The 23,050-nt window shown below is 34.6% G+C and overlaps 2 protein-coding genes across 17 annotated transcripts in view; one reads left to right on the forward strand and one right to left on the reverse strand.

Moving 5' to 3' along the window:
• LOC135695309 (uncharacterized) overlaps positions 1 to 23,050 on the forward strand; it is a 65,837-nt gene that overhangs the window by 4,745 nt on the left and 38,042 nt on the right. For both annotated transcript variants that reach the window (XM_065214365.2, XM_089109034.1), the window contains exon 2: positions 7,497 to 7,564. In XM_065214365.2, the coding sequence (XP_065070437.2) occupies positions 7,497 to 7,564 (68 nt within the window). The remainder of the gene's footprint in view (positions 1 to 7,496; positions 7,565 to 23,050) is intronic.
• LOC135695299 (potassium voltage-gated channel subfamily A member 1) overlaps positions 1,306 to 23,050 on the reverse strand; it is a 62,873-nt gene continuing 41,128 nt past the window's right edge. For 10 of the 15 annotated variants that reach the window (XM_065214328.2, XM_065214326.2, XM_065214327.2 and 7 more), the window contains 3 exons: positions 21,573 to 21,664; positions 8,945 to 10,232; positions 1,306 to 3,340 (listed from right to left, as the gene is read on the reverse strand). In XM_065214328.2, the coding sequence (XP_065070400.2) occupies positions 3,016 to 3,340; positions 8,945 to 10,232; positions 21,573 to 21,664 (1,705 nt within the window). In that variant the 3' untranslated portion in view covers positions 1,306 to 3,015. Of the gene's footprint in view, positions 3,341 to 8,944; positions 15,504 to 17,711; positions 21,551 to 21,572; positions 21,665 to 23,050 lie in introns of those variants that run through there. The other 5 variants (XM_065214329.2, XM_089109020.1, XM_065214336.2 and 2 more) reach the window with 3 other exon arrangements.

Genomic DNA, 23,050 nt, shown 5'->3' on the forward strand with positions numbered 1-23,050 from the left:
CACCTGTACTTTATTTTTTTGAGGAATTCTTTTTCGTTTTCAAACCATGTAGTCTTTTTGTCTTTAATTGCATAGAAAATGTATAGAAGAGCGTTTTCCTGATTTCCAGGAGGTAGGAGAAATTTTTCTCAGGATGCGTCTCTTAAGTTCTAACCAAACATGATTGTGAAGGCATGCAGGTAGTTGAATCACTTTTGTTTGTTGCTACTTGGATGTTAAACTAGGCCCCCAAAACATTGTGGCATCCTTCAATTCAAATATCAAGAGGAGGGCCAGTGAAAGAAACCAAAATCCACGCCCACGACCAGGAAGGTTTCCAATGTTTGAGGAAATTACCCAGAGAATGAATAAGCAGTTTTCTTGACTCTGCATTTACAGCGGATTTTTGGTATAAAGTCCCAAAAGGTTTAAATTACAAATCGAAACCGCTTGTTGTCTCATAAAAATTTGGCAATGGGATTTGAAGTGAGCAGTAGTGATACAATTAGCAAATTGAGAAGAGGGAGAGCTTACGGCAAGTTCAAAACCGAAAATGGAAATTTAAGAGTGTGATATGGTGGAAATTCTTGTGGAAAGTTGGTTAATCTCTTATATTGACAGTCAATTATCTTAGTTTAGATGGCTGAATGGCATTTACTCTAGACAAAACAATCATCGATATTTCTCTGACGTCATTCCGAACGTATCAGAATTGCACCAAACTTCTTTGTACGACTCCTTTGAGCCCAGATCAAGATTTACCATCATAATTTTGTTCTGGATTAATTTTTGATACAATCTGTCCATTGTAGATTTTATGGCAATATTAAGTTTGAAATCTCTAAAGAGTTCGACTGAAAAAATATCTACTATCACGGTCAGGTCCCTTTTGAAAATTTTTAACTTTATATGGACAAAGAATCGTCATCACGAGCACTAGCTTCACGAAAAATTACATGTAGATTATAAGTTTAGTCTTCTGTTCCAATCTAAAGTAAAAAATTAAGTCCTGAAAAAGTTTGAACTATTTTTCAAAAACGATTGCAATTTTTTCATGATCCTTTAATTTCCCTGATTTTTGTTTGTTAGCAGTCATATCCGATAGCTGTAATTCAATATCAGGACCATGTAGTATTGTGTATATTATTTCTTCTGTATCATTCACTTTTTAATTCTGATTGCAATAATCCGTTCTGCTCCATTTACAGTTGTTTATTGTGTGAGGATACGTAGTTGGTAATGAAAAAATTAGTTTATACTCATGGAAAATTCAGAAATGTAACCGTGTTAACCAAATTTACAGTAGACTAGCCAGAACATTAGTCATTTTGCACGGCGGGCGACTACTTTATTTTCTAAAATAAATTTCAATTAAATACAAATCGCTACTTGTTTGACAATCCGCTGACACTCGTGATTGTAACCGAACATAAATAAGGACAGCAAGATATTAAATATAAAACTTATTAGTGCCTCTTGAAATCCACAAGAAGAGTTTGATTTTGACGCAGTTCTTATATTTTAAATACACTTTTTAGATTAATTCTGCAAACAAGAGAACTGAGTTTATCTTGATAGAAATGAACGTGGGAATATAACACAATTCTGTCAAAAATAGACGACAATCTCCATTAAATGATTTCCTTTCACTGCTAGCCAGTTATTAATTGGATAACATATCACATGGACAAGAGATACAAAGATTAATGGCAAAGAGTATTTTGCCATAAAGGAAAACTACAGAGGTGAAATTGCACGCATATTGACGGGGCTAAAATTTATAATTCTAGTTACAAAATCGTGAAAGAACGAAAGCTTGTTTGCGTAAAAAACTATTTGACTTGGTTATTGTGATGGAAGTAAAAGTGAACATCGAAGTAAAGAGTTCATTTCGGAACTTTTCATCTTTCCAACCTATCTATTACATTCCCTATCTGTCTGGTTTATTAAAAGATAAATAAACCAACATGGTATAAACATGATAGGGAAAATATTTTAGCTATAAACATTTTGTTGGTTAGTAACCATTACTTTTGAATATATTCTTTTGCTCGATCGGTGCTCAAACCATGGCAATCAAGCGATCAGCCAAAGCAAAAATTCCCTTTGTATTTTGCTTCTGATAATCTTAGTAAAATTCATATGTTCTTCTCTCTGTTTTGTGAAGTTTATATCTGCTTTGGTTTTTATTAACTGCCAGCTTACATGGTAAACTGTATGTGTTAAATGGTAACCTCACGAAATTTTAATCTCACAAGTAACGTAGGCTATATGAAGTATTTTAAACAAAGGCATGATTTGAAAGCAGTCATAAAATTGATGGCGGGAGCACGTTAGTTTTTAATGCTCAGATTTGCTTATAGAGATTTAAACGAGATAGATTTATAAGTTATCAAGTTATAGTGAGCTTTATCACTGATACTAAAATGCAAAATAGCTAATCTTCTTTTATATACACCATGTCTCTCGCATCATCAAGCATTTCGTAAAGACTGCCATGTTTTTGTTTTCATGTACTTCAGTTATTGAGCTGCCTATAGCAGAATTCTGGTCATAGTGCGCAACAAATCGTTGCGCGGTAAACACGCAGTAAACACACGGTAATACGCGGTAAACTTTCAGTGCTTGGACCTGATCACCCTCGTGGACGATATGCTGTTTATTCTTTTCCATTGTTCTCTCTCCATAAATGATAGTTGGGTTGGCTAGGTTGTATTTATTTGAAACCAACTGAATTGAAGTGAAGCTGTATCTCCTTTGTACATTCACGAACTTTCAGCTTTAATTTCAGTTGTTTTATCATATCATAATAATAATTTATTACAAAGCTTGAATGCCTTGTAGACTTTAACTCCATTCCTTTCAGGAATCTAAATCTAAAAATGAAATTTTAACGTCTTCGATTCTTCTGCATTGTAGATCAAAGTCGCCTCTTTCATTCTTTTGTGCCGGGGGTCTCTCTAGTATATGACATTTTGCGCCAAATTACCAGATGATTTCAAATGAATTTGGTAACAATGATATGACATTTTGCCTTTACACGCCAGTTTCAAATTGAAATTTGTTATCATTTTGTTTTTCTTCTATTTGAAGCTGCACATCAGGGTTCGTTTTTACAATAACATTTCTTTTCGATAACTTGTCACTCTTGCCAGGCTCGACGTATTCATTTTCGCTGCTGTGCAAGCTTGGTCCATTCATGCCACCATTTTGATCAGTTTTATTGTTCTTATCGTCAAGCAATCGTTTTACTTCCATTTCTTTGGCCTCTCTTTCTTCTCTCTCTTCCCGCTCCTTTTTCTCTGCCTGTTGCTTTGTTTTGTCTTTTTTATTGGCTTCTGCGGCCCTTATCTCGTTTTCTCTGCAAAAAAAGGTTTATAATGTTATAAAATTTGTCAGGCAACTTTTCATGTCCTTTTTTCTATCAACTGATCAAGTGTTTAGAGCATAAGGTCCCTGTTTCTTAAGCCTACAGGTTTACGGGCTCGAGCACAGGTGATACCAATTAAGGCTCGTCTCCAGTCCCAAAGTATTGAAATTACAGCCTTCAGATAGCAGAGCAAGAAAATCACAAACGTACAAAATGTAGAAAATGGACAACAGAAAACTGTCAAAAAACTTCAGAAAACGTTAAGCGGACAATAGAAAAAGGAACAACGAACAATAGAAAACGTACAACGGACAAGAGAAAATGTACACGGACAAGAGAAAACGTACAACGGACAAGAGAAAACGTACAGCGGACAATAGAAAACGTATAACGGACAACAGACAACTGTCAGCAGACTTCAGAAAACGTGCAACGGACAATTAAATACGTACAACGGAAAATAGAAAACGTACAGCGGAAAGTAGAAAACATACAACGGACAATAGAAATCGTACAAAGGACAATAAAAAACGTACCACGGAAAAAAGAAAACGTGCAACGGATACTGCACAACGGTCCACGGACAACGGACAAGGAAAACGGACAATAGAAATCGTCCAACAGACAAAAGAAAACGTGCAACGGATAATGCACAACGGACCACGGACATTGGACAGTTGCAATAGTCCCTAGGTTTGCATTCTAAAAAAGGTTCACTTCAGAAGGTAATCAGTCAATTAGCACAACTTTTGATCTCTGTTGGTCAAAAATTAAAACTTCCACCGCCGTTTACGTACTGAACATGCTTTATAGATGGCTTAAATTAAACTCTCTCTATCAGAATAATTCGGACTTTGCTGCAAATTATATATCAAAATTCTTGTAGATATTTTTATCTATTATGATAAGTGATTGACAAGACAGGCTTATTGTTAGGAAACACATTCACTGACAGACTACTAATAGCACATTTGTCATTAAACAAACGTTTCAGATATACTTATGAAAATTTGCATACTTTAATGTCTGGGACAAAGGACACAATAATGTTTATTTCTAAGAAAGGATCTGGAACCAGACCAGGGTAATCCTACCGTTGAACAAAGAGGTAGCGGAGTCCTATGGGTAAACTAGAAGAGTGTCTTTTACCTTTCTGTGACATTTTAAATTCTCCAGATTTACGTGAAACGTTTATCAGAAAAGACTTTTGCTATATTTGCTTTTATTATGGCGCTGAAGAGCCACACTCATTTCTTTTTTATTTTATATTTATGGTTGTCTTCTACTTTATTAAGAGGCATGGTAGGCGAGGAAACTTTTCATTGTGTGTATGTTATGTTGATCATTAAATTTCGCTTAATGATCGCCTACGTCGCTGCTAGAATTAAACACATGTCTCTCTTTTTGAAACAGTGTTTCTCTTTGTGAAATTTTCTAAAACTCGACTTACGTAAAAATATTGTAGAAGAATCAATGAATAAGATGAGATTTTTTGTTTTCTATTGATATGCTAATGCTCCATTCCAGGTCAAACTACCTTTGATAGGTTGCAAAACGTATATTGTTTCTATTTCGTCTCATATTATTGCATTTTAGGCAAACATAGTGGAATAAGATTGTCGTCATTGAATTGTGTTGATGCAAATTTGGAAAATATTTAATCGCTTTTTTCTTTCTTGACTGACGCTGGTTTTGAGCTATTATTACGCAATCTAAAGTTGGTAGCTTTGAGCTTTGAACCAGAGTTTCTATTGTGACTTGAGCTGCCTATGCCAATCAAATTCTGGAAGAAAGATTTTCATTGCAAACATGGATTTGGCCATTGATCGAGCCTTTGTTTTCCAAACCATCCATCACTGCATGTTGTTATTCTTGTGGTCGCATTGATTATTTTATAACGTATTTGCAAGTCCAAAGGTCTTGTTGACATACAACAGGCTACATGTCAAATAATAATCTTTTCTATGAATAGTCTCTGTGACCAGAAAGGAATAAGGTTGTTTTAGGTAGATTTTATCAAGTCTGATATGATACATTGTTGCAACTTGCACCCATTAGGTCATTCCGCTCTCAATTTTGGAATCTATAATTAAACAGTACTAGTCATTTTCGACATTTTTGGCTAGCACCTAATCCCTGTTATTGATTTGATTATCCAATTTCTGTCACAACGTTGCAAACTGTCTGGCAAACTTTAACTGAATGCTATACCCAAGATAATGTGAAATAACCCAATCTCTTTGAGTTAATATAAGAGTCCTGGTTATCATTTAAATATCTTTCACAATTTTTATTATTTTTTCTCTTTTTGCTTCTTGTCTTAAAAGTCTTGCAGGTTTTTTGTTTCAAACACCGTGCTGTTCCTCATGGTATCCAGTATTCAACTAACTCTTGGATTGGACTTGAATAAATCGTTGCTTTTATTTTCTCTTGATATCGTTGTTTAATGTTGCTTGGCTAAATTATAACTAGTATTATCACTTCTTATGATACATATACACATATAAACACCTATGACACATATTTTTAGGATAATATTAAGAAATATCGAAACACTCTTTACAATATCTGTATTTTTCTCTATGAATCTATTCTGTTTCATAGCAGTATCAAACACTTTGTTTTGGAAGTAATACTATGTGATATTGCACTATGTTTTAAGGTCGACTGTTAATATGTTAATATTAAGATTGGTAGAAAGTTGTAGTTTATTAAAAACTCGTTTATTATAGCAGCTGACAATTTAGGTATTTCTTTTTCAGTCTCCAAAAGAATAAGCTAGCTCACTCGATATTATTCGTTATCATTTATCTTAATGGTATCTTTTACATTTCAAAATTTACATCACAGAACTCTTTAAAAATGAGGCGCAGGAATGCCGTTAAAATTTACGAACACTTGGAAAACAGTAACATTTTTTAAGAGAAAAATATTCAATAATGTGAATATAATAAATTATTTCATTGATAATTATCAATGAATCATAATTATGTTGGTGAATATATTGAATTTGATCCAGATTATAGGTTAAAATGAATGGGTTAACATATGCTCAAATTAATATCAGACCCGATGTTCTGATATTGATGAAAAGAATTGTCTAGACATTATTATGGACCAGACGACTTTAGGTTATCTTATGATTAAAACTAACAGACAAATATTTTTATGTTGATAATCTCATTCAATTTATAAATTATGCTTATTCCATGTCTGTTTTATGTTGCTTTTTGCCGATCACCTTATCCGCTGAGATAAATTGTTTTTATCTGGCAATGCAATTCTTTTTGTCTATTGGATTTAGGTTTCTTGCAAATCTTCACAGTTGCAAACTCTTCAAATATTACACCTCATCTTGTGCAAAACATTTCTAAAGTACCTTTTTTCTGAAAGTATCATTTAACAAACTTTCTATTTCATTCAGAAATGCAACCAAATAAGTTGTTTCTCGGGCTGTTGTTTATTTTTTCTGGTGCTCCTGTTTAGTGTTGTTTAAGGACGCATATCTGGCACGTAACATAATATGAATGTAACAAAAGGTGCCTGCTAACAAATCTTAATTTTGATCGACCCTCTGGAGCTTTCATATAAATATTTTACTCTAACATAGAAGGAACTTATTCAAGGTCGTTGGTGTTACCGTCTTTAGATAACTGTCATATTCCTCCAATTCTTCCTTAATTAAATTTGAAAATATTGCTGCACTGGACGCTAAACATAAATCTTTGTTGACAAAATTATCTCATAGATCATGCCCTGTTTTCACATGATCAATAATTGCCTTTTAGATTTGATCCCCTTATTATAACTGTTTTTAAAATTATTAACTGTAGCTCATTTTACGATCATCTTTCTATGTATGTTCTCATGACAAAGGAAGGTATTGTCCAATGACACTTAGTTTTTAATCATTTATTCTATTTATGCAACAACTTTATCAGTTATTTGTCTTCAAAAACAATTTAGTATGTTTAAACGCAAATCAATAATTTTATGCTTTGCAGGAAAGAACTTTAAGCCTGGTACGTTCATCCAGGTTAAGGCTCGTTCATATAACATGTTGAAAAGCTAATATGCTAACTTTCAGCTCTTCTTCATCAAATTTTGAGTATTCCTTGTTATAATGCCGAAATATCTACCATCCTAGACCCTGGCAAGACGTCTGCGGTAAAGGTTTTTCTGATTCCTGGAAAAGCCTGGAAATTGTTTTTGGTGGTATGTTTATCTTGATGTTGAATTATTAAGTACTAAGCTATTTTGCTCTACATTCACGAAAATTTATGACTGTTTTTGGTTTGTTTTATTATTTATGAACTCTGTGTCATCAAGAATTGCATTTTACCGCATCAAAAACTTCACTTAGCGCTATTAAGATCAATTCCTTTTTTCCCATTCGGTACCACAATCATTAGGTACCTCTCTCATGGTCCTTCTGTATGCAAGAATCTTATATTTTAGATGAGTAGTATAGAATTCTCTGAACTTTTTAACTCTGTTAAGAACTGTAACAGCAGGAGGCTTGATAACTACCAACAACGATTGCCTCACTCTAAACATGAACAACAGTAACTTTTTCCAGACCAAAAGGAATAAAGATTTGTATGAATCCTTTTTGTCAACTTAGTCAGTAAAAGGTCCTGTAGCCAATACCCTGGTTAACTGAGTATTGGTGAAAGACTGGATCGAACATTGTTCCCCTCACCTCTTAAGGTCATTCACTTATCGACTCACTCATGCAGGGTACCAACTCTTTAGCTGAGGCCCAGCCACCTGGGGTATATAGTCAATAGCTCAACAGAGGGGCTTTTCTTTTTATTATGTTGACACTGAATGTCCTTTTCAAGAAAACGTCACATCAACTGAGGATTGTTTCAGTTGAGTCAAGCGAAAACAAGTGCAGAAACGTTTTGCAGAATCGACATTAGTCTGAAAATCTCGAACCTGCCTACCGAAAGTAAACGAAAAGATCATTCGTGTCTTATACTTTGTTATATCTGGATAGCTGGAGTTCTACTCTGCGATGTTAACTTGACTTGACATGTTTGTTGGTTTATCTGTCCTGGTCTACCAAAGAGAAGTCAGATATTTTTCGTTGTACTTTCCATAAACGCCTTGTTATTGTTTTTTTATCAAGTTTGGTCGAGACTGGAATGAGAACTTGCAAACGATTTTAAGTATTACTTCGAAAAGGTTTGTAATTGTTCGATTAGCGTTAGTAATCCGGCTTGGTTATAGCATAATATAGGCCAAAGAGCCACACCCAGGTATGTTAGAAGTTATACAGGTAGGCTTTTACATTCTAGGTAAATGGATATTTAGTTAGATTTGCTCTCACAAACTGTTTGATAACAACTTTAGTTTTCAAAAGATCTTAACAGGTATCATTCTTTAATTGAAATGAAATTAACCTAATTGTGTTCACTACAAAATGATTATTTCTCTTCAGCGGTGGTGTGTTAAAAATACCTGTTGCATTTTGCAAGTTGGTGTTATGTTGCGTTTCAACGCGTTGCTATCTGCAGCCTATGCTGACAAATGCAACAAACGTTTCACGTATTTGGAATTTTATAATCAAATTGTATTAATGATACTCACCTATGATAGAAATAATTGAAATTGGAGACAATGACAGGCACTGGAAGTGCTATTGTCAGCACACCAGATATGGCACATAAGCTGCCAACGATTTTGCCCCATACTGTGACAGGTTTCATGTCCCCATAGCCAACCGTTGTCATTGTAACAACAGCCCACCAAAATGCATCAGGGATGCTCCGAAAGGTCTCTTTTTCGCCGCCTTCGGCATAATAGACGGCAGAAGAGAAGAGTATGACGCCAATGAGTAAGAAGAAAATTAGCAGCCCCAGCTCCCTGAGACTTGCACGCAACGTATGTCCCAGGATTTGCAGGCCTCGCGAGTGCCTGCTTAATTTGAAAATTCGGAATACACGGACGAGCCTAATTACACGAAGCACGCCCAGTGATCCAACACTGCTTGATTCCATCGGTAATGTTATATAGAACGGTAATATAGCAATAACATCAATAAGGTTCAGAAAGGAGCGGACAAATTGGCATTTTTGTGGAGCTGATAAGAATCGCATCACGTACTCAAACGTAAACCATACTATACATGCAGACTCAATAGCGAACCAAGGCATCTTTTTATCGTCCTGAATTTCAATGCGTTCCGTTTTCGTAATGTTTCCCACCGTTCTTGTCACTTCAGTGTACCTAAAGCTAGGCAGAGTCTCTATGCAAAACGTAACGATAGACACGGTAATCACAAACACAGAGAACACTGCCACTATTCTGGCTCCAATGGACGTGTCCGGATATTCGAAAAGCTGCCAAATTTTTCGCTGTAACTCATTCTGTGGTAGGTTAGGCTCTTCCTCTTCGATGTATCCTTCGTCTCTTTCTACTCTTTGTAATACTTCATCTCCGAGTTCATAGAATCGAATTTCGTCCGCAAAAACATCCATGGGGACATTGGGTGGTCGTAATAATTTCCCTGATGACTGGTAGTAGAATAAAATCGCATCGAAAGCAGGGCGATTTCTGTCGAAAAAATACTCCCTGCGACCGTCATCGTAATATCGCGATCTCTTTGCTTGACTACCTAGTAGCGTATCTGGATATTGTTCTAACGTTTCTCTATGTGTTTCGAATTTAAGTCCAGATACATTTATTACGATTCTTTCCGACGAACTAGGTGTTGTGTTATGGTTTTGCGATCTGAATGCAGTTATATTGTTACTGCGTGACGATGAAATAGGCCCGTTAATTGTAGCTCCACTTGTTGTGTTTGGAAGCCCAGTAATGCTCATGTTTTCAGCGTCATTTGGTGCACTGACTTGCATGCGACTCTTCCACGAGGCCTCTATGAAAAGAAAAACACATGTGTATAAGACGACCGCATTCCACAAATTCAGTAGTAAAGTAGGCTGGAGATCAGCTGGAAAATACACAAGTTTTGAGTAATCCAGACAGTGTCCGCGCGTAGCAGGTGCCAGCTAATGTGCGTCGTTGTTTGCCTATAAAGACTTTTCTGACCTAGTTTTCAGTTTAACTCCGATTTCGTTCTAAACAACAGCTTGGCCAATGCCCAAAGTATGGGCAAGCAGAAAAACAGTTTCAAGACTACCTTTGTGCAGAGGTTTTTAGAAGACTCAAAAATCTGCAGTCGCTGATAGACTCTTTTCAATTATTGATGACCTATTCGACTTATGCATAATTTATATGGAATACCGAAAAATTTATAGCAGCCTCGAAAATTGGATTGAACCTTTGAAAAAGAGACGAAAAACCATCGCTGTATTTGTTAACTTGGTTTTACCGTGTTTAGTTTTAGCATTCATTATTCTTTACTGGCTTATGGATCTTGCATTGCTGTATTCATGCACCTTAGCGTACTTATTAAGCTTCAGGCATCTTTGCTAGGAGCTTTGCAGATCTAACCCAAACCCTGTCGCCCTGCACATTGATTCGGCCCTTGGCAATCCTTAGTTTAAGATCGGAAAAACGGACCTGCAAAACTTGACGTTTAAATGCGTTTTACGATAATGAGGGGATAGAAGCTGGTTTCTTTTTTCAACCAGGAGCCCTGGTTAAACTTTGCGAGCTAAAGTGTGGAACACCGAACTACTGGAAACAGAATTCTGCGATGCGAGCTTATGTTGCCTTGGAAACCCGATTTTAAAGGACGAGAAGAAGTCTACCGTATCAAAGTGTGCATACTCTTCACTCGAGCCTTTCTTCGTGGAAGTGACTTTACTAGTAAGCAAAGTTCCCTGCAGATGGCATACTAGCGGGTTAATAAGTTTAATTTCTGAATGGCGGCTTGTTTTAAAAGGCGAATTAGACTGATCAACTAGATTAAAAGAACTGCTAGTGAAGTTTTGTCTATCGTCGTAAAATTATGAAAATATATTTAGCAGTGATGATGTTGATATCTTTGATAAGCTGCAATGTATGCAAAAACAGGAAGCTTTTTCGTGCACTCGTTTTCCCATATATTCCTTGTCAATAAATGAAAGGTAATCATGTAGCCTGGCGTATTAGTGCGTGGTGGTGAAGCTGTATTGGAGTCAGCTCATGCATAATACTGTTCGCCATTCATTTTAATTTGTGTTCATGGAGGTGGAGCGATGTCAGTAACATCATGGGAAATTTGGTAAAGATTCCAAGGTAGGGAAGAGAGGCAAATTTTTTTACACTGTAGAAAAAGTGTGCTAGTTTGAATTATTTCAATTTTCATTTCCTGCATTCAAAACAGTATCTCGAATTATCTAATTACCAAATGCTTTGACAAAATAGAAATCATGCATCTTGTGTTTGTCCATAAACATGAATCTACAAAATATATTTTGTCTTATTTTATTTTATTTCAACACAATTTATTCCTTAAATAAGAAAGATAATGGTAAATTTTCCCAAAATAGTTATGACGTTTGTTATATCTTGTTTACATTAAATTTCATTATCTCCGAGTCGTTTTTAATTTTTAGTTTTCGTTTGCCATGAGAAAATAGAGTTTCCATAGAAGTCGCCTAAAAGAAACGGTAATGGAAAGAGACAAGCTGTGATGGAGTGGGTCAATTTTGATTCTCCAACCCAAATGGTCGTATCGGGAATAAGGGGTATCTTCCTGTCTCTGTCTCTAAATTTACGTAGGAGAGGACCTGCCGTCCCACTTGCTTCCGTGATGCAGGCATTGATACGAAAGAGTTCAAATTACGAGATTTTCACGAATTGAAAAACTCCATATAGGAAATGAAAGGAAATTATTACTTGATATAGCTTGTTTTATACGCCCCCTTCTGTCAGAAATTTTGCATTCCTTTTAGTCGAGATGTGAGGTGTGCAGTTTACATTGGTTGTTGAATGTTTTCATTGGCAAGTTAATATGGACAAATGCAATTTTATTCCCGACTACTTACACTACCAGAACACGAAATGGTTTGTCCTCTTGCCCTGGAGACTTGGAATGTTTGTGGTCCGGTTTTTACGATAGTTGAAGTTAGTAATGTTGACATCTAAATGGCGAACAAGTTGGTTAACAGGTGTCAGTATACATAAAAAGATGCAATTCAATTCACCTAGGATCACTTCTGAATATCCTTATTTATTTGTGAATTCATGTCAAAGCTTAATTTCATTCCATTTTGCTTCCATTATTGAGACTCGTGCCAGAATTTGTCTTTGTTTTATAACTCTCAACTGTGCGTTCATTTACGTTGAACAGCCATGTAACAGGTCTAAAGGATAGTCGCTGACGTATGTAGGGTTTACAGCCCAGGAGACATCTTGCCTCTTCTATCAATATTTTAATAGAATGTTTATTTTATGTAAAAAGTTCAGTAATTAACGACCTATTTCTCTGAAACTAGATTCCAATAGCAAGCCCAGTATCTGACGAAGCATCTCTATTGACATAAAGCTATACATTTTGCCAGGTTCAGAGCATTATTATAAAAATACCAGTCAATATGTTTGACTAATGTTTAATTCAAATCTTTATCACATCATGCACAGATCTGTCTTACACATATTTCCATGACAACAAACCCTGCGGTATCTATCATATTTCACCTGTTTCTGGTTTGGCTTTTAAGGCCTTTAATCATTGAGTCATCTTTCATTTTTAATTTCTTTTGTTTTTATTACCTGTGGGTTTAATGCCGTTTGATTATTCTGAGGTTGCCCAACAGGGATATTAAAAACTAAATTAAAAAAAAATTGCTAGAACCGATAAAAATCATTATCAGAAATTTGTATTTTCAGTCTTCGAATTCATCCTGACGTAGTTACCATTTTGTTATCCGGGTCTGCGTGGACCAGTATTTTCAATTCTTTAAAAATTTTCTTTTTTCTCTGAGTTACTCGCAAAATTATTGAAGAAAAGTAGCCTTCAAAATTTACTAAATGTTTATTCAAGAGATTGTATATCGAAGACATTTGTTTAATTGACAGCAAAGCAAATGTGGATTACACATGCCTTGGAAAGTCTTTTCATAGAAAAAACAATGTATTAAATAGTTCATCGCATCCTAATGATGAAAAACCCTAAAAATCAGACACTTTATTCCTACCGTCAAGGCCTTTAAAAAGAATCCAGGAACTGAGAAACTACCCGAAAACTGACAGCAACTCTGCTGGTCTGTCAGGACCCTAGCCCTAAGATGACCAAAAAGTTAATAACCTTTTTGAACTGACCATTTCTCTTTTAAAAATTGGTTGAAAATGATTTTTTGGTCGATTGGGTACCTATTTTCTATGTTACTTAACATAGATAAATAGAGCGGAGATCATCTTGTGATTTTTTGGGTGTGCTTTTTTCTGTTGTCTCGTTTTTGTTTTAGCAGTAGTTATTTTCGAAACTTATAAAAAATTGTAGTGCTGGAATTAAGAAAAAATTTAGAAACTGAGTGGTAATTCTGAGCTTAGTTTCGTAAGAAAAATCAGTTCACAAGGAGGCTTAATTGTTTCAAGCCAGCATCGCTAATACTAATGAATGACAGTATCTCAAGGGCTCTTCTAAATGATTTATAATTTTTTGTTTGTTTGTAGTGACAAATCTGTAATTAGATTGTGTATGGCGTCATTCCAAAATCGTCAAGTCATTCTAGTAGCAACGAATTTGTGACAAACTCTCGTTGTTTCAAAATGATTTAAAAAATGTCCTGTCACTTATATTGGTTTCCTAATATCGTTTAAATATGATCAATTCTTCATTTAGTATGAAATGAGGTTTTACAATAACACAATGTATCACAATGTAAAATTGACAATGAATAACCTCCTTTTTAATATAGCGTATTCAGTTCCATAGTCTCTAAATTTGATGACTTTGAAGTGATGTTTGCTAAAATGGTCGCTTGACTAGTAGCTGCGGTAAAGAAATTCTTTTCTGCTTCGCGGTGATGTCATAATAGGCAGCTATACTTCAGTTTTATGACAGGTGTTTCAACTTCTTTTGAAATTCTCCTTTTATTTATCCAGTGCCAGGCTTAGGAGTGTTTGATGGCAAAATCTAAAGAACCCTATTGTTAACCACGCTTTGGAAAGTGTTCATGCCATTGAAAGTTGTGAAGCAATAAGAACAACGAATAGGCATTTATTGAACTTAATAAAACTGTATTTGTGGGCTTCAAACAAAGTCACAGTCAAGATAGACAGGTCTAAAACCAAAAAAATCGGAAACATTTTTAGGTAAAAGTGACCCTGAAACCGGTTTTAGGGTCAAGACATTGTAGAATCAAATTTTACTTCGAGACTTCTGAATTTTTTCCCAATTTTCAAAATGACGAATCAGTTGCAAAATGGCGGCTATTAAAAAAAATGTAGGCATTAAAATAGGCTTAAGCTCATACCAGATGCAGGTTAGATGTTTTCAAAAAGATACCTATTTACTTTCTGTAAATAATCTATAAAAGTGTCTATGAACCATTATCTTTTATAATGGTAGCAATAATTCAAAATGACAGTTTTGCTTGCTTTCACTGATCAAATGTTTCCAAAAATCTGTGAATGAAGTATTTTAATACAAATATTTCCTAATGTGATTTGGGCCACAATAGAGTTCTCAAGTGTAACGTAACAAGAAAATTATTTTTGGAATTTTTGAATGTTGACCATATAACATAAAAGAACATCATGAAATTCTCCCATACATGCAAAATCAGTTAAATTTGTCAAAAATCGGGTAAGCTATGGCCAATAAGAGATTTGAAGTTTGCTAACGGATTACTTTTATTTTGACTCAGGTCATAAAGTTATGAACTGAGACCAAATTACAGAGGTTTGATGGGGCCAGAGCTTGTGCTCATCTGGTCATATCTCAGCCAATTCGTAATACCTTCAACTGATTTTGTAAATTTAAAGTATTTCATAATGCTCTTTCAAGTTATGGGGAAACAATTTCAAAAATTCTAAAAATAGATTTTGAGACGTCATCACTTGACAACTCTATATCAGATAAAATTCATAAAGGTGTGTTTGATTAGGATGAGGCATTCTCCCAGCACGAAAATAGATCAGAGATTCATAAAACAACACTTGAAACAATCAACAGGATTAAGTTTGTAATGGAGTAAAAAGGAATATACACGAAGGTCAAAGATTTCTTCTCTTGCAAAGTGTGTTCTTTTATCTGCAAGACACAATATGTATACAAAGCACCTACAAATTCATGGTTAAAGTTTTTGCTTTAGGAGACTGTTAAAACTATGATTCAAACATTGTTATATAACTATGCCATTTTACAAAAAGTATTTTTTGTGACTACCCCTTTTGACCAACCCAGCCTATGAATACTTTTTTTCTTCTTTGTAAGACAGTCAGATTTAACTCTTGATCCGCCCCTGCCTTAAAAGGTATAGGTTTTACTGTAGAAGCAGGCCAAAACGAAAGGACGTCAGTATATAATGGACAGTAACTGCGATCCTTTAGGTGTACGCTCTATTTAAGTTTTACTTGTGAAGAAACATTTAGAGATCTGATATCTTCTTGTAACGAGCAGTAAAACTGGTCTTATAGGTGAGGTGTCCGCTATTTAATGTTCTAATGTAGAAGCGACCATACAACTGAGTGTGTGTTCTATTGAGACAGCAAGATGACGCACTTTCGGACACCCTTCTAAAATTCACAGTATCTTTAATCTAGAGCTATTCTTCAAACAAACTATTCTATCCTTTTTTAAAAGTATACCTGTGAAAAGAAGCAATATTTTCCAATATCTTTATCTTTATCTCAAAAACTTTAAAATTTTTAATAGACCGGAGCGGAATAAGTTTCAAGATCAGGTGTTTATCTGTCTTTGCGGTTAGCATAGAAAACTTTTCCAGCCAGTAGCTTAGACTGGTGTATTTTCCCTCGCGTCATTCCAGCGTTGATCATATTATGAACATCTGTTGCACAATCTATCACATTTCCTTTATTTGAAATTACATTGATGTTGTTATTTCAACCATTTGTTATTCGTTTTCTTGGTAAAGCAACGAACACTTGCTTAAGATTACATTATAAAATTTCTATTTTTTATTTCTTACTGGCTTCAGAGAGAGAATCATATTTGATAGCTTTCTGCTTTTCATTAACTTGCAATGCCATGCAATATCACTGAAGTATCAATTAATCACCTCACAATTAGTTGATCAATAATTGATTGAATATTCAGTTGGCGAGAAATATCAATTAGGTTGCTACATGAGTTAATATTCGTCGATGATATTAGTGCTCTGTTATATTTTGTATACACTTAAAAGTCAGCCGTAGTTCGATGCTCTGAAAAGTTTGTGGCAGCTGTCTTTAAGTATCCTCATTAATATTTAGCGAATTTTCCAAACTAAATCGCCTATTATAACCCAAGAAAATGTCCTGAAAACCAAATTAGAACTGAGTCTTACTACTAGGTTTTGTTAAAGAACAAAAATTGTGCGGAAATCTATCGCAAGTAACAACGAGAAAGTGTTTACAATGCCTGGAGATGATACATCGAAAAAGACTTAAATCCTATTTGTGTTTCTCTAAGTTTCCATGTTTTTAACCGTATTCATGTTTCGTAAAGCTTGGCTCCCACCAGAGCAATGTTTATTATGACACACTTGTAGTTTAGGAATTTCTTTAAGATGTTCTAAATGTTAGTTGGATGTAAAATCTAAGAAGGACTGAACGAGACTAAATGTTGCGGGCCGAATCTGTGCCTGGTCGACGATCTAACATCCTAAACAATATTCTTACTCCCCTTTATCCTCATTTTTACTTTCTCATGGAAGACCGCAAGATGAAGTTAGTTGCTATTTCTTAGAGGAATTACCTCCGTTATCTTGCTCGACACGCGTTCTTGACACGCTGGAAACTGTAAAGATTTCAATATCGGTGAATCTTTATCACTAAAACATCAGGAGAGATAATTTAGAACTAAAGCAGTTCGTCTTAATTACACCCATAAGAATTCGGTGTTTGGATATGTTTTTGTCCATGAAAGTGTCTGAGATGAGTTATTTATAGATGATTTGCAATAACTTCTTTTTAATCTCTTGTAACGAGACTTGATTTCATTAAGATGAATATTCTAGTTTCTCCAAAACAAGCTGGTTGTGTTAAAGTGATAAATTACAAAATCACAATCCATTATATTAAGTTATTTGAAGTCGTGCTTTTATGTTTATCCCTATAGCTCGACCTGATACTTATTTAGCGTTGATATACTGAAGTCTAATTTACAAGCCAAGCATTTGTTTCATATCATTTCGCTTGTTAAGTAATCGCAAACGGTCTTGTTTACTTTTTACTGTGCCGTGAAGAAGGGCTTTCCTTTGTGCGCCATAGTTAACGTATTTTCTCTAATCCAACATACCTGAAGATAATTTCATGCCATTAAGGCCAACATCGAGGCCATTTCCAAGACTACTTCGCCTTTTTGTCAAAGTAACTGCATTCGTTACGTGCGCCATTTCAACCAATTACTTCAAAACCAAGAAGATGCCATGTTTCTTCAATGTTTTGTTTATTGATGTGGCTTAGATACTCTCCGTAATCTCAATTCAAATGAAATTTCATGTGGCGGGATTTTTTACCAAATTCTAATTGATGCCACCAACTGTGTCTAATTTAGATTTCTGTAGAGTACCTGCTGTAGTGAAACTTCACTTTCTAGCTCTTGTTAACTCCCATTATTCTCCAGGCCCTGCATTGTGTTTGTATTCTTTCATGTAAGTTTAGCTGAGAAACGCCTATATGTGTAACACCAGATCTTTTCACAGGATGCTTTGTATCCGGAGTTGTTTTTAGCGCTTTGCTAAGAATAGCCTTTCTTACAATGTCTCAATCGTTGTTATATTTTTTTAAGTTCGTTGTTAATGCAGTAGATATATCGTCAGTTTCATGAAAATCTTCCTTATCTTTTTCTAATCCATTTTTGTATAACATGTAATAGTATAGGTTAGAACTCTCAGTCGTGGCTAAGACTATAAAAAGGCTTTATCCTTCTAGTAACTACTGTGTTTTACCAAAAAATCTTTGTGAGCATTCTTCAATCATTATTTAGGTACTTGCATTAGATTAACATAGTGAGTTGTAATTCAGAAATATAGCTAAACGATGGATGGGGTGAAAAGATGCAAGAGAAAATACTTGGGCAGCTTTCCATTTTGCTACAAATATATTATTTATTTCCCTTCAAAATTTCTGAATCACTTTGCATCTGTCTTTAGAAACACAATCGAAACGATAAAAAACAGAAGACGGCGGTTTTTCATAAAGTAATTTTACTAGATTCAGAAAGGTTTTTATTTCTGATATATTGGGACTGTTTGTTGCGGATTAATGTCTAGGTCAGTTCCTGTACATGCAAATTTTTATATCATGCAACTTAAAATTCGTTTAGTTTGTTATACTTCTTGTTGCAATATTAATAAAGTACCTCCCTTTTCCACCAGTCAAAGCTCAGTCGTTTTATTCTTAACAAAGGGTTCTTTATAGAATAGCTAAAATTTTCTTTCATGGTAACATCTCGAAAACCGATCCGGTTGCTCTCAACTTCAAAGGCAACTATATATTGTTAAAACTATTAGTTATATGGAATGTAAATTACTATAAAATTATCTTATTGTCATAAATTTGTAACTAAGTTGCTGAATATAAAATGAATTTTTAATTTGAATTTGATTTTGACATCTTTATTGATTTTTTTAGATTTTTGACCCGTCCTTCTCCACCCTTAGACATTATAAAGATTTCCTTCGCAACCAAATTCAATTTCTTTACTCTCTCTTATCAAAAGGCAAAATTTATGTAGTTTATTCTAGTACCTAAAAGAACTGAGGCCTCATCCAGTTTAGAGCCGTCATAAATCGTTCTTGTATAGGATACCTATGCAGATTTTCCTAAAGCTGCCAACAAACAACAGTTATAGGTCTTTGACGGGCTTATTATCGAATATTTTTTACAGTAAGTTTGTATATATACCCACCAAGCTGAATTTTTGAAAAGAGTTTCTGCTAAAATTATTGAGTGAAATATGTAAAGGTTTTTTCATCAAAATTCTACTATCGTAATTCTGAAATTGTTTGCCTGTAACATTTGATTGCTATTTAATAGTGCTAATGCTTTTGATTGTACATGGCTGAATCTTTCAGATATCCTATCAGAACTGACACCTGCTACTCAAATGGTGCACCACTCAACGCTTCATTGTTTATTTAGGAAGCAAGATATACATTTAATGGTAAATTATCCAATATTGGGGATTCAAGAATTCATAGAATACCATATAAGATCTGTTTTCGAAGTATAGGCCTTCATCGAAGAAAGCAAAGAAAAGCTGAAAAGTAGCATTCGTAAGTAACTTGCATCCTTCCTCTGGGTATCATGGGCGAATAGAAGTCGGATAATAATTGTATGCAATAATAAGATGACAGACTGTTAGTTTAGTTGAAAGAAGAAACCTCTTATTGAAAATAACTTTTATGGGGACGAGACTGTGTTTTGGCGGTGAATATTGATTTGATGACTAAATATAAAGCATTTTGACATAGAACCAAATCCATTGCCACCCTTTCTCCCAAAAAGCCATAAGATTTAGAGACTCTTTTCCACAGTAGACACTATTTGCCACCATCTTTTTATTTTATTTCTGTACTGTCCGCGTAAAAATTGTTTTACCTATCAAACAGAATTTGTCCATCGACGTAAACTTTTTGCTTCAAATAAAGACTATTTAATGTTTTGCTGTTGTGCAGAGGACGTTTGAAAAAGTTCAAAACAAAGTTTTGGCACAGGACACGATCTTAGTCTGGCTGCAGCCAACTTCTGTGTCAAGTTCCCAAAAAAGATTGTTAGGATAGTATCTAAGATAGTATCTGAGTATCGTATCTAAATATCTAATGAGCATAAAGTACCCATTTGATATAACGAATTCACAGTCGTTGATAAATTTGGGTCGCTGCCTTTCCTGGAAATTTATGTTTTATGTTAATCATCTCCTGGAGGTCGCTTCTATAATGCCAGCAAGTCTTGGAACACTGATATCAGTTTTCAAGGTCAAACTCAGCCACCAAAGCTCCCCCAAGCAACAATATTGGTTTAGTTATAGAACAGTGTATAAGATTAGGGAGTATTTTATTTTGCGTTACTTGTTTGATGTTGGTCTAAGCTATCAATATTGTTCTAATGTGAAAGGGACAGAGGTAGTAATTTTGTTTCGTTAAGCAAATAAAAGATACTAAATGCATTAGAAATTGCTGGGTGTTCCAAGTGGAAAATATTGTAGCTAAAGGTCGCATAAACCCGTCTTGTTACTATTAAGTATTTGTTACTGTGTTATTATTTGTCAACAGCAATTAATAACACAGGTTTTAAAGAAACTCCTTTTTAGCTTTTAATGGAAATGACGATTTTGGTCATAAAACTAATTTTTATTGCAAACCCTCTATTCAAACCGAGCCTCAAATGAACAAAAAGATTTAGTACATCCATACAAAAACATCCATGTTACCTTAAGAAAATGCTCGGGAATCTTTTATATAAAGATTGGACACCTTTTTCCTGTTTAATTGACATGTACGAATAGAAAGAAGAGCTCCTTGTGATCTTAAAGATTTAATTTTATATCATGTTGCACGTCTGTTTTTCTAAAGATTAGTTTTTTAGCATTTGGTATTCAGCAGACATAAAATAAATTTTTAGCATTGAAATCAAAAAAGGGATAGTGCTGCTGATTCTCATTATTTTCACGTGAGGACGGGAATGGGGTGCGTTTCTGTTACCATATTTTACCTATATGTGATCTCTTGGTTGAAAATACGAATGGTGTATATCCTGTCTTTGTTTTCACATTATACTACAATCCTACTTACTTCTTTTCTCTACGCTTCTGTGACAAGGATTGTATCTATTCGTATAATGTGGCTGTTTGTTTGTTTTTTGTGTACGGTAGTTTTTAAACAAAGTAGGTTTGTGATAATTGTTAAAAAAAGATTTGTTATGAATAGAAATTCATAATAGATTTGTCTTATATTGAATCATAGCCACAGAAGATTTTTAAACACATTTAAAAGTGATAATAATAAACAAATGTAGTTGACAAAATACTGCGATATTTCTGTCGTTACATTTGCAACCCTTGGTGACCCTTTAACAGCCCGTTTTGTTTGATATAAAACAGTTTTTTTCTTAAAGAATTATGAATAGATGTTCAGTATTGAAAGTGAACACTCACCGTAATGATCGTCGCAGCTTGATATGACTTGATTTGATGTGATGTTGCAACCCAGACTGGCTGATGTCGAATACATATTGTGAGGCTCTCTTCTGAAAGAAAACCAGTTTTCATTTGCTTCATCCATATTAATATTTTTTTTAATCTTTTGCAAAATAAACTGTTTTATGACTGAAATATAATAATCTTGCTGCGAACCATTATCCAAACAAACCCAGCACTCGAAGAAAGATCTTCAAAAGCTTTTCAAACTGAAGAAGACTAAGATTTTCTTTGGTGTTACTTCAGGCTGTGCACAAAGATTAAACCAGCTTTGCTAGAAATGTTCATGGGCACAATGATTAAAGTCTTAATTTTCGTGGTCAGATATATGATTCTCCTTAGAGCACAGGTTTCAACTAGAAACACAGATCTCTTCAACATGTTAAAAATATTTGAAACCGACCAATCCAAGGTTGACAATGGTTGTCTTATTGCTCGAGAAACATGCGGATTTTTTTCGCTTATCAATATTTAAGATTCAATTAATCAGCCTATTGATTAAAAAATTCTACAAAATTGATGTATGAAAACGAAATGTCTTGAAATTATTGAGTTTAACTTCTTACTGTCGAAGGAGCAAGTAAACTAATGACGAGCATACCGTATTTCCTCTAAAGAACGCCGCTGTGTTTATTACAAACTCCAAATTTTAGATGCGGCGTTCAATAGAGGGCGGCGTTTAATACAAAATGAACAGTTTTTCAAATGAAAAATGCGATGAAAAAAAATAAAAGCAGACTTTTAACAATGTTTCCTTTTCCAAAAAGACATAGTAAAGATTGTGGGAACAATTTTTGAAAGTTCACGAAAAATGTCTTTGCGTTATGGAAATGTCAAGGAATGTCAATAACCCTGCCTTCGTCAGAGTCTTTGTCTCTATGACATAAAAACTCTCATAGCTTTCGAATAGTGGTGTGTTTTCTAATGAACGTCGCTTTTCAGATGTTTATTAGAGGGCAGTGTTCTTTCCAAATGGTTGGCTGAAGGTGCGGCGTTCAATAGAGGGCGGCGTTTATCAGAGGGCGGCATTCACTAGATGAAATACGGTATGTGAAGGATAGCCATTGGCCTATATGTAGCAAAAATATCCTTTAGGTGAACAACAAGGTGATCAACTGTAGACTGACATATCACGTTGATTGGTTTTCAAACACCTTTTTATAACGAAGAGTAAACCGTAATAGTTTTTAAGGGTTACTACAAGAATGTTAAAAGGCAATGCTGATTTAATACAGGGACCTGGTAGAATGGGTCACCTATTTGTTAGAAGCAATCTTTATTGCTTTGAACTTTCTTTTGCTTTCTTCTGTTTGTGAAGGTTGTGTCAAGCATGATGAAGCATTTGCTATTCGATTGTTCCTTGACTACAACAAGTATCCAGAAGTTCTTGGATATTAAACAAATCTGGCGTATTCTTCTTCAAAATAGCTGAAAAC

Source organism: Rhopilema esculentum, chromosome 2 (genome assembly GCF_057945365.1).
Source record: "Rhopilema esculentum isolate cy_ngs chromosome 2, ASM5794536v1, whole genome shotgun sequence".
In the NCBI taxonomy this organism is placed as follows: Eukaryota; Metazoa; Cnidaria; class Scyphozoa; order Rhizostomeae; family Rhizostomatidae; genus Rhopilema; species Rhopilema esculentum.